This window comes from Solanum pennellii, chromosome 7, assembly GCF_001406875.1.
Source record: "Solanum pennellii chromosome 7, SPENNV200".
NCBI lineage: Eukaryota > Viridiplantae > Streptophyta > Magnoliopsida > Solanales > Solanaceae > Solanum > Solanum pennellii.
The window spans coordinates 76,861,107-76,877,412 of NC_028643.1; the positions used below are offsets into that span (position 1 = coordinate 76,861,107).

At 33.8% G+C, this 16,306-nt stretch overlaps 4 protein-coding genes across 6 annotated transcripts in view; 3 read left to right on the forward strand and 1 right to left on the reverse strand.

Annotated features, from left to right (window-relative positions):
• The first annotated feature begins 1,029 nt into the window (after positions 1-1,029).
• On the forward strand, positions 1,030-5,862 carry LOC107024191 (ultraviolet-B receptor UVR8). Its single transcript, XM_015225110.2, has 6 exons — positions 1,030-1,914; positions 2,501-2,710; positions 3,531-3,641; positions 4,592-4,960; positions 5,094-5,201; positions 5,377-5,862. Exons 1-6 carry the CDS (start codon positions 1,423-1,425, stop codon positions 5,683-5,685), a joined length of 1,599 nt encoding a protein of 532 aa, XP_015080596.1. The 5' UTR covers positions 1,030-1,422; the 3' UTR covers positions 5,686-5,862.
• An 803-nt stretch (positions 5,863-6,665) lies between these two features.
• On the forward strand, positions 6,666-9,407 carry LOC107024426 (lanC-like protein GCL2). Of its 3 annotated transcripts, XM_027918195.1 has the most exons (7): positions 6,666-6,989; positions 7,087-7,265; positions 8,023-8,134; positions 8,206-8,322; positions 8,404-8,754; positions 8,862-9,208; positions 9,243-9,407. In XM_027918195.1, exons 1-6 carry the CDS (start codon positions 6,822-6,824, stop codon positions 9,198-9,200), a joined length of 1,266 nt encoding a protein of 421 aa, XP_027773996.1. In that variant the 5' UTR covers positions 6,666-6,821; the 3' UTR covers positions 9,201-9,208; positions 9,243-9,407. The 3 variants fall into 3 exon arrangements, with proteins under 3 accessions (XP_027773996.1, XP_015080893.1, XP_015080895.1); XM_015225407.2 differs by having other exon boundaries at positions 6,667-6,989; positions 8,862-9,407; XM_015225409.2 differs by having other exon boundaries at positions 6,668-6,989; positions 8,404-8,715; positions 8,862-9,400.
• Positions 9,408-9,940: 533 nt separating this feature from the next.
• LOC107025630 (lanC-like protein GCR2) lies at positions 9,941-13,217 on the forward strand. The gene is made up of 6 exons (XM_015226394.2): positions 9,941-10,096; positions 10,993-11,171; positions 11,345-11,456; positions 11,964-12,080; positions 12,344-12,664; positions 12,745-13,217. The coding sequence occupies exons 1-6, from the start codon at positions 9,941-9,943 to the stop codon at positions 13,081-13,083; spliced, it is 1,224 nt and encodes a 407-aa protein (XP_015081880.1). The 3' UTR covers positions 13,084-13,217.
• Positions 13,218-14,585: 1,368 nt separating this feature from the next.
• The window catches only part of LOC107026291 (WD repeat-containing protein 44), a 6,372-nt gene continuing 4,651 nt past the window's right edge, over positions 14,586-16,306 (reverse strand). The window contains exons 5-7 of the mRNA XM_015227199.2: positions 16,122-16,204; positions 15,755-15,848; positions 14,586-15,590 (exon numbers count right to left, since the gene is read on the reverse strand). Coding sequence (XP_015082685.1) covers positions 14,983-15,590; positions 15,755-15,848; positions 16,122-16,204 — 785 coding nt within the window. The 3' untranslated portion in view covers positions 14,586-14,982. The remainder of the gene's footprint in view (positions 15,591-15,754; positions 15,849-16,121; positions 16,205-16,306) is intronic.

Sequence of the window (16,306 nt, forward strand, 5' to 3'; positions counted from 1 at the left end):
AAAAATTAATGGGAAACTTACATAAATATATTATAATAAAAAAAATATTTACGTTTATTATTTTTAATTTATTTATAATATAAGTTTAATACATATTACAAAGAACAACTTATAATTCACATATAATACAAATTTTGATAATGAATAATACATCTATCACAAATTATAATACAGTTATAATATAATGTGAAAATTTTTTACCAAACAAACATGATATATTTCAAAAAACAATTATAATTCATATATATTGCATACATAATTCACTTTTAATACATATTACAGATTTAAATAGCATTGCTACAAATGGTAATAAACAAAAAGTATCGCTAAAATCAGTAATTATTTTTTAAAATGTATGAATTTATTAATTTTTCCAAAATTAATAGCGAGACAAACTCATTAATATAAATTTAGCGAGATAAACTCATTAATTTAAATTTTTCACGTTATATATAGAAAAATACAATATTTCAATATATTTTACATATCTATAGATTAAAAACAAAAGGTTCAAGAGTCTTCTTTATTTGTAAAGTTATGTGCCAAATAAAAAACAGACAAATAAATTTAAAGACAAGGAGTATTTTCATAACATAACAATGCTTTGATTTCAAAGTGCAGCAAAATACATGATTTATGGCATAAAATATTTCATCCTAACAAATTGGACGGATTTATTATCTGGTCATAACTAAACGTGTATGCCTACATGTATGTATGACTAATTATTTGTTTTTGTATGTGTGGGCAATGAAGGCTAGAATAAGCCCTTCGTCGATGTGTTCTGGTCGTTAAAATTCTCTGAGTGACTGACGATGTGAGCTCGCAGGGCTCATAAAATAAGAAAAGTCATTTTTTTTAGAAAGAGAAGACTTTACAACAAATACATAAATACGTGTAAAAATATTGTAATTATAATATATAAATATGGTTAAATTTTATAATTATTTTTAAAATAAATTTGAATTTAATCGTACCTATCGAAAATAAGAAAAGGAAGCATGATTAAAGAAAAAGAGAAATCTTTGCCTGTAATTTGGTGTCTTTCCTAGTTGGACATTTTTGTCTGTAAATCTTTTTTTTTTCTCTTCCTTGCTTGTTAATCTTTAATACTTTATTCTTCAGTCAGCATTTTGGTTTATTAAAGCTTTAACTTTTAGTCGCTTTCATCTTTTTGCCACTTCTATATAAAGAAAAAAATTCCACTATTAGACTGTTTCTTTACCTACTTTTAGCTTAATTTCTTGTTTATCAAGGACCCCTCAACTCAATTTTCATTCATAGATCCGATATTTGCTCAAATTTGTGTTTATAAAGTTCCTATCTTTGTGGGGTTTTGGAGTTTTTTCTGTAATTTGGTGGAAAAAGAGTTTAATTTTGTTTTGTGTGTTCAAGTTTGTGTTTTGGGGTTGTTGTTTCTTGATGATTTATTTCGACTTAGATTATAAGATTTCCCCACCAAGTCCTTCATTTTCTTATTCAATTTCATCGAATTTTCTTACATCTGATATTTTCTTGATAAAGTGTGTTAATTGTTTCCATTTTCGTATAAAAGATTGTTTTTGTGAAGGGAAAATGGGGGATCGTTTGAGGTCAACTTTAATGGAGGATTTGCCAGTACATTTGATTCTTGAAATATTGATGTCGGGTCGATTAGCTGTTATTGATTTAATAAGTTTAGAGCTAACTTCAAGGACTTTTAGGGAAACACATGGTTTGTTTCCTAAAAAGTTCAAGTCTTTGGTAGATTATGCTGCTTTTCAGCTTTGTGGATTGAGTTCAATCTATGCTTCTTTGCATTGTAATGCTCAGGAAGAGCTGTTGAAGCGATGTAACGGCAATTGGAAGCGTCTTTTGAGGTTCTTGATGGCTGTGGAACAGTCCTCTGATATGGTTGAAACTTCTGCAGGCAATGTACTATTTCTTTGGAAAACTTGTTATTCGTTTATCAATGTTTACTTTGTTTGGTTGATTGCTATTTTTAGGACTAATAATATATGGACGAAATGTTACTTATCAAATAGATGGATGAAATGTTTTCAGACACTATTTTTGTTGTTGTTAGTCATGAGATATGCTTGTTGATGGAGGCCAGATAGGGCCAAAAATGACACTTCTCGACCCCTTTTCGGCTTCTTCGTGTATTTACCTCATCGTATTTTGAACCCCTTAGTGAAAATTCGGACTCTTCAACTGGATGGAGCGTGTGGTTCCTCTGCTTCACATATAGCAGTAGGTACTAGGGTATCTTTTTTTGTTTGGTTAGGGAATTGTATGTAAGGTTTAGTGAATTATTTAGTATTGCAATGAAATGGGACCAAATAGAATGGAATGGATAATGATTATTCATATATCCGATCTAACTATTTTGTGATTGAGGTTTAGTTGCTGATTGATTTCTACCTTAATTTTTCTAGATTTTAGTTACTCGCTCTACTAGAATAGTCTGCAGCTAGGACTTCATCTTTTGTTGTTACTTACTGTAAAAAGCTATTGGCAGATGCAAATAAGGAGTGGCAGGTATCACACACTGCTAATCAATGATTCAGCAGCATACTCTTGTGGTTCCAGTTTATGCGGCGTCCTTGGTCATGGGCCTGAAACAACTCAGTGTGTGGAATTTACTCAAATTAGCTTTCCTGTTCCCGTACAAGTTGCGCAAGTTTCAGCTTCTCATAATCATGCTGCTTTTGTCACAGGGTCTGGACAGGTCTGGCAATCGGCATATATTATCAACTACTCTCATTTTTATTACAGTAATTTACCTTTTACGTGCACTTTGTTTTTTGCATGCATGATGTGGAAATCCTCGTTCTGTTGAGGAGTAAAGTAAAGAAAGTGAAAGAGGAAGAATGAAAATGGAGACAAGCAATCCAGTCTCATTTTCGTTTTTTGGGAAATTATTTTAGGAGAGGTTCCTTTGGGAGACTGATACTAATATTGTTGAAATATATATTGACTTTGAAGAATGCAAGAACTGCCACACCATGCCACTCTGCGAAAAATAATTCTTACTATTTTATTATGAGTTGAACCTAAAACTTACCAGCAAGGTGTGGTCAATAAAATGGGTGCTAAGCTTAGAGACTATTAACAAAAAATACTCAGTGAATTCTTCCTATTTGCTTAAGCTTTAGTGTACAACGTTAGTCGATACTTCTATGTTTCTATCTAAGTGCTGGTCAAATACTTCCGCTCACTTTTTCCTATCCCTTGTGGGGAAAATCAGTCATCATTCTGCCAATTTGTAATGGCTAGTGCTACTGCAATAAAATAAGATAGAAAAAAAATTATATACCGAGCAGATTGGTGCACCTTACGATGAGAGAGCCTCTCAAGTTTTGTACCGCTTAGACATATCCCTTTACGATAGTCCACAGTAGGTTGCAATATTCGAAGTGTGTTAGAGAATCTTTCTCTGTTGTAAATATGCTAAAAACTGCCATGTTTTGTCTTCTTCTACAACATAGAATGTATATACATACTATTGCATTTTATATTATTCATGAGGTTTAAAATTCTTGGTATAGGTGTTCACATGTGGAGATAACTCATCATACTGTTGTGGGCATAGAGACACTGGACGCCCAATCTTCAGGCCAAGAATGGTTGAAGCATTGAAAAATATTCCTGTCAAGCAGGTAAATTTCTTTCTATCACGTCATGCCTTCTAATTGACGGGATTACCTGAATACATGTTACAGATTTGGATTCTTTTTTGATGTTGTTATTTTTTTTGGAAAGTGTAAGTTCAATAGAGATTGAGATTCTATACATGGTTTACGATTAAGTTGATCTTTTAGTTCTGCTAGATCAATTTATGGGAATAATTTGATACTGCATCAAAATTTATTCGTTTGTTTGGAGGAGTACTGGTTAAGAAAAAAATGATGTGATGATTTGAAATATCTGCAACTTAGGAGGATTTTAGAGTCTGCCAGGAATTTCTGGTCTCTCTTACACTAAGTTTTAATAGCATAATTCAAGCTGTGAATGACATAAACACCTTCTTGTTCCTATTTTTAATTGCAATAAGCTTTCTGTCATTTCTTGAAATGCTTTTTGATAAAATTGGATCGACAAGCCACTCTTGAATAAATGAAGGCTAAAAATGAAAACAGAGGTATTTTTAAGAGTTAGGCAACACCTATGACATGTCCATTAGTTCTAGTTGCAAATTGGAAATACCATTGTAGGTGTTACGGTGCTAATGAAGATCTAATTGGTTCCCAGCAATGTGTATGTGATGCTCTTCTGCATTTTGTCATTGTCTGTAAATGTTTTGGGTTCGTTTATCTTTAAAATTGGGCTTAATTTTGTAGTATCTTTGAAAAAGTACTCTCTCCATTTCAATTTATTTGTATGATTTTGATATTTCACGGAGTTTAAGAAAGTAAGGAAGATTTTTGAATAGGATATATTGAATGTATTAAAATGTCCTTTAATCTTATGTCTTAAACATTCCATGTGGTAAGTTGGAAATAAAGAGTTGCCTAACAAGGAAAGAGACATTCTCTTTTAAACGTACTAAAACGTGAAGCTGTTAAGTTTTGTCATAATACACTGCTCACTACTGTTGGAACTGGTTCAGGTTGCTGCAGGTCTCAGTTTTACTATGTTTCTCACTAGGAAAGGTCATGTTTTCACATGCGGAACTAACGGACATGGTCAACTTGGTCATGGTGACACATCGGATAGGCCAACACCGACATGTATAGAACTACTCGCATCTATTGGTTCTGTAGTTCAGATTGCTGCTGGACCTAGTTATGCACTTGCGGTGTCCGATGATGGGACTCTATACTCTTTTGGTTCGGGTACTAATTTCTGCCTTGGTCATGGAGAACAGCAGAATGAACTCCAGCCACGTGCAATCCAGTCGTTTAAGAGGAAGGGCATTAATGTGGCTCGTGTTTCTGCTGGCGATGAGCATGTTGTGGCACTGGATTCCACTGGATATGTAAGTCATAGTACCTAAAATAACACGATATTATAATTTCGTTTAAGATGTATGCTAAAAGTTGGTTGACTTAAATAACTGCAGAAAAGAATAAAGTGCTGTCACGACTGATGATTGATTTTCTTGATTTCAGGTATATACTTGGGGGAAAGGTTATTGCGGTGCATTGGGGCATGGTGATGAGACTGATAAGACTACTCCGTCACACTTGACCAGCCTTAAGAGCCATCTAGCAGTTCAGGTCTGGCATTCTTAGTCGATATTACAAGACCAGTATTAACTAATGCAACATTTGGAAACATGAAATAACTCAAATTAGTGTAGAACGCAAGTAATATGATACAAAGTAATTCAATATTTTGCCTGCCTCGTCCTTTAATCATTTAGTTCTATTAAAAATTTATGATTTTTGGTAGGTTTGTGCAAGCAAGAGGAAAACGTTTGTCCTTGTGGACGATGGTTCTGTTTATGGCTTTGGCTGGATGGGGTTTGGTAGCCTCGGATTCCTTGACAGAGGAGCATCAGATAAAGTTTTGAAGCCTCGGATCCTGGAGAGCTTGAGATCCCATCACATATCTCAAATCAGCACTGGCTTATACCACACAGTAGTTGTTACAAATTGTGGACGAGTCTTTGGATTTGGAGACAACGAAAGAGCCCAACTTGGACATGATGCAGTAAGGGGATGCCTTGAACCTACAGAAATGTTTATGGAGAAAGCATGAATAATGCAAGCAATAGTACAAAATATTGACTGACCAAACATATATTGTTTGTACATCGTTATATAACATTTCAAAAATGACTTAAATGTTTTGTGATTAGATCTTTTGTAAAGAATTTTTTGTTTTGTATGATACAAAAAAGACAAATCATACATTATTGTCTTCTGAAGTTCATTACAGCCTCTTTCTCATTCCAGGTACAGAAGAGCAGAAAACAACATTAGATCATAGGTACAATTTCTAACCAAAAAAAAAAAAGTTTAGGTATATCTGTTTGATAATTGTATATTATACATATGTATTTGTATACAATTGTGATTAGCTAACCAACTATGAATTTCACTAATCTACGGTATTAGCTAACTAATTAACAACCTGTTAGTTATAACTTATAACCCTGCACATTGTATTCAACAGACATCCGTACCTACAAGCATTAATATAATATGTTAGTGTTACATGCAATTTTGATACTCTTGTTCATGTGTTAATTAATTTTGATACTCTTATTTAGAATTGTTATTAAGCAAATGTAATCTGTTATAATTGATAAAATCATAGATTGCATGCTCTGTTCATGTTATAATAGACTTTTGTGTGCAAATATATATAAATGTGACTAATTATACAAATTTGAAGTCAATTCACGTAATTAATGTATACTGTTGGTCTCGAGTGGTAATTATAACAAACTATAGCTATGATGACTAATTAAAGAGTATAAATTTGTTTTGTCGTGTAATTATTTTCTTAAATTGATAATTCATTTTACTTCATTAAATTATGTAATAATGCATTTTGCATTAACTTGGATAATATAATTTTCTTATGATCTTCTAACAAGTTACGAATAAATATTTGTTATCTTAATATATTGACCACACCTGACAATTTTAAAAAGTCTACTTTTAAAATCTAAAAATTAATAATCAATAAAAAAATTGAATAAATCATCTATATTTATATACACTAAACTAAACGAGTAAAGTAAACATCTATTTTTTTCATGAATAAAGAAAAAAACTTACACTACCCAGGATAGACTTGCTCTGTTCAGTCTTCTGAGAACCACCGGAGCTCTGTTCTTTCCATAAATTTGTTCCGGCGGAGGATTCAACAGAACCGGAATTAAAGAGATGGCAGATCGTTTCTTTCCAAATACCATGCCTAGTTTCGTTGATGAAACTACAGTTAAAGAATCATTTCTTGAAGGAGCAAAAGATCCATTGTTAGAGCTTCTGTATTTGCCTTATGGTACTGTTTGCGACAAGCTCAAAAGGGTTGCTTTTGATCTCAAACAAACGGTAATCACTTCTCTTGAGTATAGAGTGCCTGCCAGGTGTTTGTGTAAATTCCCTGTTTCTTTTTTGTCTTTCTAATTTTGATTTTGTTATGTTTTAGATTGTGAAGGAGACATGGGTTTGTAAAAGGGGAAGAGTGAGTGACTATACAATTTACACTGGAGCTTTAGGAACTGCTCTTTTGTTATTTAAAGCTTACCAAGTTACTCTTGACAAGAATGATCTTGCTCTCTGTTCTGATATTATCAAGGCTTGTGACTCTGCTTCCCGCGGTTCTGGGTACACTCTCTTTGCAAAATTCCCCCCTTTTTCCTATGATTTGAGCTAAAATTTGATTTGTGTTGTCTGAAGAAAGATGATAACTTTTATGGTGTATGAACATATCTTGTGGTTTTAATTATCCTGCATGAGAAGTCATCTTAATCTTCATGATAAACAATGGCGACCAAAAACTATAGCGCTGCTAAGTGTAAGTTTGATCCTCATGAAAGGTGCAACGAACTGGTCATTGTATTGGTGAGTTGCTCGGTGAATTAGACATGTCTGTGAAGATGACCGGATAAAAAAGACCCTATGAATAAGGAAATAGAAGGTAAAAAGTTGAAGAGATGAAGAGGAAATTGATACGTTTAGAAGGTTCTGTCCTTTTACATGGGTTGAGTATTAGGGAAAGCCATAGTCTGTTTTTATGTAACCTTAGTTCTAGTTTCAAGTTAAATGTTCTATATTTTTTGTGAGTTTTACTAAACCGTTCACTCAATAATCAAGTAATCTGTTAATATAAATCGGATAGGGAAGACCATGAAGTAAACTAGTTTCCGATCAGATGGGAGTAGACCTGTAAAAGTTGGTTGGATCCCTTGTAGATTGAGTGATGCGGTGGCGGTGGTCAAATGATGGGGTGATCAGTAAAAGTTGGTCAAATGATCCGACCAGACAATCCAATCGAAGTTTCTGTTTCATGATCTCCCACATAGAAACATGTTTTAGGCAAAATACATAACGAGAAGTTGAACTCTAATTTGTGAAACTGCAGGCGTGTGACTTTCATATGTGGACAAGCTGGTGTTTATTCTCTTGGTGCTGTTGTGGCCAAACAGAGCGGGGATGAACAATTGTGTGATCACTATCTGAAGAAATTCAAAGAGGTTTTTTTTCATTGTTTCGAGCTTTTTCTGTTGATGTCAATATTCTTCTCATTATCTATCTACAAATGCAGATTGAGCGTCCTAAAGATCTTCCAAATGAGTTGTTGTATGGGAGGGCTGGCTTCTTGTGGGCTTGTTCATTCTTAAACAAAAATATTGGTAGAGAAACAATATCTCCGACCCAAATTGTAAGAAACTTCACAAATTTCAATCACCTATGCTTCCTCATTATGAATGGCTCTTTATTTCTTCGGAATTCTCTTATGCAGCGTGCAGTTGTTGCTGAGGTTATAAAGTCCGGACGAAAAATGGGGAAAGGAAAATGTCCACTGATGTATGAATGGCATGGAAAAAGATACTGGGGTGCTGCTCATGGACTAGCTGGGATAATGCATGTACTTATGGACATGGAACTGAAAGCAGATGAGGTCGAGGATGTGAAGGCTACACTGCATTACATGATCCGAAATCGTTTTCCTAGTGGAAATTACCCCTCAAGTGAAGGAAGTGAATCTGACCGACTTGTGCATTGGTGTCATGGTGCTCCAGGTGTTGCCCTTACTCTAATCAAAGCAGCTAAGGTATGGAGTAATACCTTGCACAGACACAGTAATCTTGATGTTAGTTCCTAATAGTTACTATAGCAAACTCCTCAATCCTCGTAGACATGAGATGAAATGTGTGATCCTGGAAGGGCTTTCTGCTCATCATTATCATAACTTTTCAGGTTTTCAGCAACGACGAGTTTCTACAGGCAGCTATAGAAGCAGCTGAGGTGATTTGGAATCGAGGCTTACTCAAACGAGTTGGAATATGTCACGGTGTTAGTGGAAATTCCTATGTCTTTCTTTCACTGTATCGTTTGACAGGTAAAGTTGAGTACTTGTACAAGGCAAAGGCCTTCGCGTGCTTTCTGCACACTAGAGCTCAAACACTCATATCAGAGGGAGTTATGCATGGAGGTGATCGTCCATACTCGTTGTTTGAAGGAATCGAAGGAATGGCTTATCTCTTTTTCGACATGATAGATCCAATAGAAACAAGGTTCCCTGCTTATGAACTCTAGTTTTGTACATACAGAATGAACACAATCACACTAGTTTTGTACATACAGAATGAACACAATCACTCTAGTTTTGTACATACAGAATGAACATGTTGTGGGTTGTAGAATTAGCTATGTTAATCTTTTTTATGTAAGGTAGATGTATTATCATATTGATGTATTGTTAAAGGTAATGTGAAACTCTGCGTACGTTCTGCGTATGTTCTATCTTATCAGACTCTAATAAGTTAGTATAGAAAAGTAAATTACAAAAATTACACCTCAAAAACTTAGTTATTAAGATGGATAAGTACTAAATTTGTAAGGTAGACTAATATGGCCTATGGGATTTAAATTATACCTTTGACCTAGAATTATCTATTTCAATTTATGTAACATTTTTTTAATTTATTCTAAAAATATATATATATTTCTCTATATCTAGCAATAACTTAATTTTATAATCTCCTTCCACCTTAAAGATGATTTATAATTACAAATATTTATGACTCTTTTTAGATCATAATTTTCTTTTTTTAAAAAACTTATTTAATCAAATAATTTCATATAAACAATGTAAGCGGTGTATTCTTGTTTCTTCTTGTAGATACTTATCTCACTAGCTTCTACAAGTATCCAAAGAAAAAAAAAGATACATCTTAATATATATATATATATATGTTCAGTTGATTCCATCTTTCTACACAAACAAAATACTATTTTGAGTTTAGACACAAAAAAGAAATAAAAAAATCTCAAAGATGACAGAACGTTACTATCCTAATGAAATGGATGAGCTTTCAATTGAAGAATTGGGACCTGAAAATACAAAAGACTCTTTATCCAAACTTCTTTCACTTCCTTATGATACTATTACTCAAAGACTCAAGCTAGATGCTATAAACCTCAAAGATGAAGTATTCTTTCCTCTTTAACTTCTTTCTGGATTCAAAATTTAAAGTTTATCGATTTGAGATCACTATTGAACTTAATTTATATGTTTACATATTTATTAGGTTCACTTAAATTCATAACATGTGTTATAAAACGAACACTCACTCGTCTCTAATAGATGAAAAATTCATTATTTTTTTCATTTTGTTTTAATTTATGTGATATCACCGTATATGAAGTTTAAGCAATGTAGAGAGATTTTATCATGTTATAAAATTATCCTTAAAAAAAAAAGATGGAGTATACTTTGATGGACTTTTTGCTAAACAAGTTAGATTTAGCTATGGGTGAAATTAGGATTTTAATTTAACTTGTTCTGAATTTTATCTGACAGGTGGTATAATTATTGGGTTTTAAATTAATTTATTATTGATAGAAATACACTATGCTGCTACTAATATTTATATATCTAATGAATTTATTGATAGAAATACACTATGCTACTACTTCCTCCCTTGAACTTAAAAGAATGTATTATAATTTTCTAGATGAAAAAGTGTTAAATGGTTAGAAAATTTGATCAGAATTTGGTCAGAAAATTTGAAAAATTATAATATTGTTTTTATTTTAAAATAAATTGATCTTTTTTCTATTTTCCGGTAGAAGATATTAATGCTAAAAGGATAAAAATATTTTCAAAAAGTAAAACTATATTAAAAAAATTGCATTCTGGTCACCAAAAAAGATTTTTCCTTTTTAGATTGATTAAAAAAAATGTGTGTAGTATAAACTGAAAGAGTGGAGTATTTATTTATGTTTTGCAATTTTCATACTTAATTTTATGAGTTTGTCTACATTTTGAATAATTGAATTCATTAATTTTTGTGTGTTACTAATTTTGTGTTCCCTAAATTATAAGGTTGTGAGGGAGACATGGTCAGCTAAAGGAAGACATGTAAAAGACTACAGACTCTACACTGGTACTTTAGGGACTGCTTATTTACTATTCAAATCATATCAAATTACTCGAAACATCGATGATATCGCACTTTGCTCCGATATTATTCAGGCATGTGACACCGCTTGCAATGGTTCTGGGTACGTCTAAAGACATAATCAAGTAAATAAAAGTATTGTATTTTCAACATTTTAAGCTTACATCATGATTTGTCATGGTACTATTAGAGAATATGTACCGGAAGGTAAATTTTCGATATTTAAATTCTGAATTTAGTAGGCGTTTGAACGTAGATTTGGTTAAGTATATGCAGACCACCTACATTTATAGGCGGCCACGCAGGTATTTACGCTCTTGGTGCTGTTGCTGCGAAGAATAATGGTGATGATCAGTTATGTCAAATTTTTTTGACTAAATTCAAGGAGGTATTCAAATTTTTTCGTATAATAATGTGATTCGATTATTTTTCTAGTTAGACTAAAATGTGAAGATTTGTAATTTTGATTATATGCTATAACAAGGTAAATGTATGAAATAGGTCTTAGTCCTAACTCACATTCCAAAAGCTAGCTCCTCAAGTCCGGTGCTTAGCATCAGGTGCGTGGATTATTTTGATTTCGGGGTCCCAATATCGAGTGAGATGGGCCATGCTCTGATACCATGTGAAATAGGTCTTTAAGACTAACTCACATCCCAAAAGCTAGCTCAAAGGGATGAGGATTGCCCGAGCCTTATAAGGAGTCCACCCATTTCATTAACCATCGATGTGGAACTTTTGTCATTCTTTAACAAAATGTGACCTAATGGTGATACGAATTGCCTTACACTGAAGATGTATATAACATAAATTCCTTCCCCACACATATTATATACTCGTATATTTATGTTCCACGTGATTAATTTTTCGATTTGATTGATTTTTTTTTTTTCAGATTAAACTTCCAATAGATCTTGGAGATGACTTGTTTTATGGTAGAGCAGGGTACTTATGGGCATGTTCTTTCTTAAATAAACATCTTGGCAAAGGCACAATATCCATCTCTCAAATGGTAATTAGCAAGTTTAATTACTCAATTATATAGCTTAATTACGAGAAAATGACGAAAATGATCCTTTATGTTCGAGGTAGTTTCGAAGTAGTCCCCGTATATATAACAGATATTGACATTGTATGTATTCTGACGGAGTTAAAATGGATTGAAATTGTTCAGGAGTGTATCCGAGGGACTACTTTTAACTTACTCTTGAATACGCGGGACTATGAAATTTTCATGTTGTTACTATAACTTGGTATTCGAATTTTGTTATACAGAGAGAAGTTGTGAATGAACTCGTCAAGTCGGGTAGAAAGTTGTCGAAATTAGAGAATTTTAAGTCTCCTTTAATGTACGAATCGAGGGGGAAAAAGTACTGGGGAGCTGCCCATGGATTAGCTGGTGTTATGAATGTTTTACTAGACATGGAACTGAAACAAGATGAAATTGAAGATGTTAAAGGAGCATTGAGGTACATGATCAAGAATCGATTTTCGAGTGGAAATTATCGTACTAGTGAAGGAGATGAATCAGATGTTCGCGTCCATTGGTGTCATGGTGCTCCTGGTGTTGCACTTACCTTTGCAAAAGCAGCTAAGGTACGAGTTTTGTTATATGACAAAGATTAATACTATTATAGCGGTACCACTCTTGAAACCTCGATTGATGTTTTGCTTAGGTTTTTGGAGATGATGAGTTTCTCGAAGCAGCTAGAGAAGCAGGGGAGGTAGTATGGAGACGAGGTTTACTCAAACGAGTCGGGATTTGTCATGGAATAAGTGGGAATGCTTATGTTTTTCTATCACTATACAAACTAACAAGGAAAGAGGAGTATTTATACAAAGCAAAAGCATTTGCTTGTTTTCTACATGATAGAGCTCATACTTTGATATGTGAAGGTGTTATGCATAAAGGTGATCATCCATTTTCTTTGTTTGAAGGAATTGGAGGAATGGCTTGTTTGTTTTTGGATCTTGTTGAGCCATTTGAGTCTAGGTTCCCTGCCTATGAAGTCTAGGATTAGGTTTTCAACTTTTTGTGAAAACAAACAAGAAATAATGTAAGATATTTATGTAGCTAAGTATGTGTGTGGTGTTTTTTTTGGTGTGTGGTTGTGCTAGTGATGATATTGTGAGTGTTTAGATAAAGATATTGTCTTGGTTTGTGTTAACAAGATCAGTGATTTCTTCTGTTTTTTTGTATTATGGTTGTACTTTGCTAAGAGATTTTCTTTATCTTTGGGGTCTCATCTTAATCAACTAAAGTCTTTTTTTCTCATCATAGTTCATATAACTTTAATCAAATAAAGATTGTCTTATCAAATACTACATAAATAGAGAAAAAGGACAGGTTGAGAGGTATTATAGTGTGATCGATAGGTCCTTTCGTTTTGAATTAGTCAAAGTTTTTGAGTTTGAGTCTTGAAAAAGAAAAAAAATTTAATAGAGAGTTTATCACTTTATAGAAACACAAATTTAGATTCGTTGGGATTTCAAAATAGATAATATCGTGTAAGATCCTTAAATCGAAACTTACTAAATTTTCATTCTCTTTCCTATTCGGAAAGGGGATCAAAGAGAGGTTCATTTTCTTTTCTCTTCCCTAATTAGGAAGGGAATCTTCTAAATGAAAACCGACTTATGTAGTGGTTGGATTTCTTATCAAAATGTCTTAACCGAATTTTCATTTTCTTTTCTACTCGAAAAGGGGGATTAAAGATAGGTTTATTTTCGCTCTCTTCCTTACTCAGGAAGGGAATCTTCTAAATGAATGTCGACTTATGTAGTGGTTGGATTTCTTATCAAAATGTCTTAACCAAATTTTCATTCTCTTTCCTACTCGAAAAGGGGGATTAAAGATAGGTTTATTTTCGCTCTCTTCCCTACTCAGGAAGGAAATCTTCTAAATGAATACCAACTTATGTAGTGGTTGGATTTCTTATCAAAATGTCTTAACCAAATTTTCATTTTCTTTCCTATTCGAAAAGGGGGATTAAAGATAGATTTGTTTCCACTCTCTTCCCTACTCAGGAAGGGAATCTTCTAAATGAATGCCGACTTATGTAGTGGTTGGCTTTCTTATCAAAATGTGTCAACTGAGTTTTCATTCTCTTTCCTACTCGGAAAGGGGGATCAAAGAGAGGTTCATTTTCATTCTCTACCCTAAACAGGAAAGGAATCTTCTAAATGAATGTCGGCTTATGTAATTGTTGACTTTCTTATCAAAATATCTTAATCAAATTTCATTCTTTTTCTTACTTAGAAGGGGCATCTTCTTAATGAATGCCGACTTGCACACGTTTTCTTATCAAAATGTTTTGTTAGTTTATAGCAAGAACTAATGACTGGTATTATAATGCTAAACTTACGATACTTACCTAGACTTTAAAGTTAACATAGAAAGAAAGGGAGAACACATATTCAAAATAAATATCGAATATCTGGTGAAAAATAAAGAAAGAAAAAACAACATGCATTTCTCTGAAACACTGACAATTTTGTATAAAGAGACACTTTGAAGTTGAATGAATCTTAAAGAATTTCATTTCATTTCATTTTTCCAATAAACACTTTCACAATTCTCAACTCTACAATTTCCGATTACAGAAAAACCATCGGTTTCTAACCAAAGGTGTAAACCCTTTTTTTTTTTTCTTTTTTTTGGGCTTCTATATTATCACCATATCCTGATAAAATCTACTATAATTTTCAACCCCCACTTTTGTCCCTCTTCACAATGCCTAAATCAGGCAAGATTCCTATTTTAGTCCCAGATCCACTGGTACTAACCACAAGAACAAAGAAAAATCACTAATATTACAAATCTCACCAATATCTGTACAAAATTCGAAAACCTGGCTGTAGTAGTGTGTAACGTGGAAATGCGACCAAATGGACTACCACTGTTTGATCCTCCTCTATATCCGGATTGGTAGTCCAAAATTTTGGAAAGTCCTGATTTCCCCTCTTCGGCCTGCAGTTACAATGACAAAACCCCAAGCAGACTTGGATTGGTTTAAACCATTGGAGAAGTCGACACTAGTATCTACACTGACACGAGGGCTACGATTTTTAGTAGCTAAAAGGAGTTTTTCCTCGGGCCATGTTGCTGAGAATTTATCAAAGAAGTAGCTGTTCATGGCACCACTTAAAGTCCCATGAAGAGGACTGTTACTGCAGCCAGATACCAGAGGTGAGCACTCGGTGCCATTCTCTTCAATGGGTGTAGGAGGATGGTTGGCAGTGGAAACCTCATCGAGATGATCAGCATGCCCATTTTGCTCCCCTAACGAGGAATCGGGAAGTTTCAGATTATCAGATAAGCCAGGCCAAGGTATGGCAACTGAAACATCTTGACAATGGAAATGCTCATACGACTGTGTAATGGTAACGCCTCTATTCCTGCTTGGCCGAGAATCACCTTCATGTTTCCAGATATAGACATGTGAGTCCTCACTGGCACAGACCACATATCTACCATCAGCAGTCACAGAGGCTGAGATTTGGCTGTTTGTATTGCGAAAACCTGTCATAGTTGGTGCTTACTCAATACTAGGATATAGCAGGAAAAAAAATTAAAGCTGAGAATTCTACAGGAAGACGAACATCTCAAAAGGTCAAGTGGAACTAACTATAAACTTCATTCAGTAACTGACCAGCTTTATAAGATAATTAGCAGTTCCAATGTACCTTTGAACTTGTGGACAAGATCAACACCATCAACCACCCGAATTCTCGAATCTGCAGACGTTATAAGCACTTCTGATGTACTCCCTGGCACAAACTGTACATTTCAATTTATCAGCAACAAAGGAATTCATGAAGGTTGCAAGGTAAATTTATCCAGACAACAACTATTATTCCATTTGTTGTAGATTAAGGTTATTTGAAAGATATGCGTAAATACACACATTATGCCCCAAACCTCCGGTTAACTAGGGAAGGGGAAAGTACTTTTAAGTTTTTGAACAGCTATACTTGAAGAAAAAAGAGGGACTAAGATCAACTGAGGCAAAAACAAATGCATCTAACAGGTCAGCAATCAATTAAGAATTACCTGGAAACCAGTAATTTTCTTCTGATGAGCCTTCTTCTTCTTATTCTGAAGATTGAGTTGAGCTTTATGCTGCAATTTATTGTCTGAAATAGAGAGGTACAAAATATCAGCATGCTGAGTGCTTGTTTTACCTCTAGAGAAGAATGAGGAGGGAGAGAGAGAGAGAGAGGAGGGAGGGGGGGGGG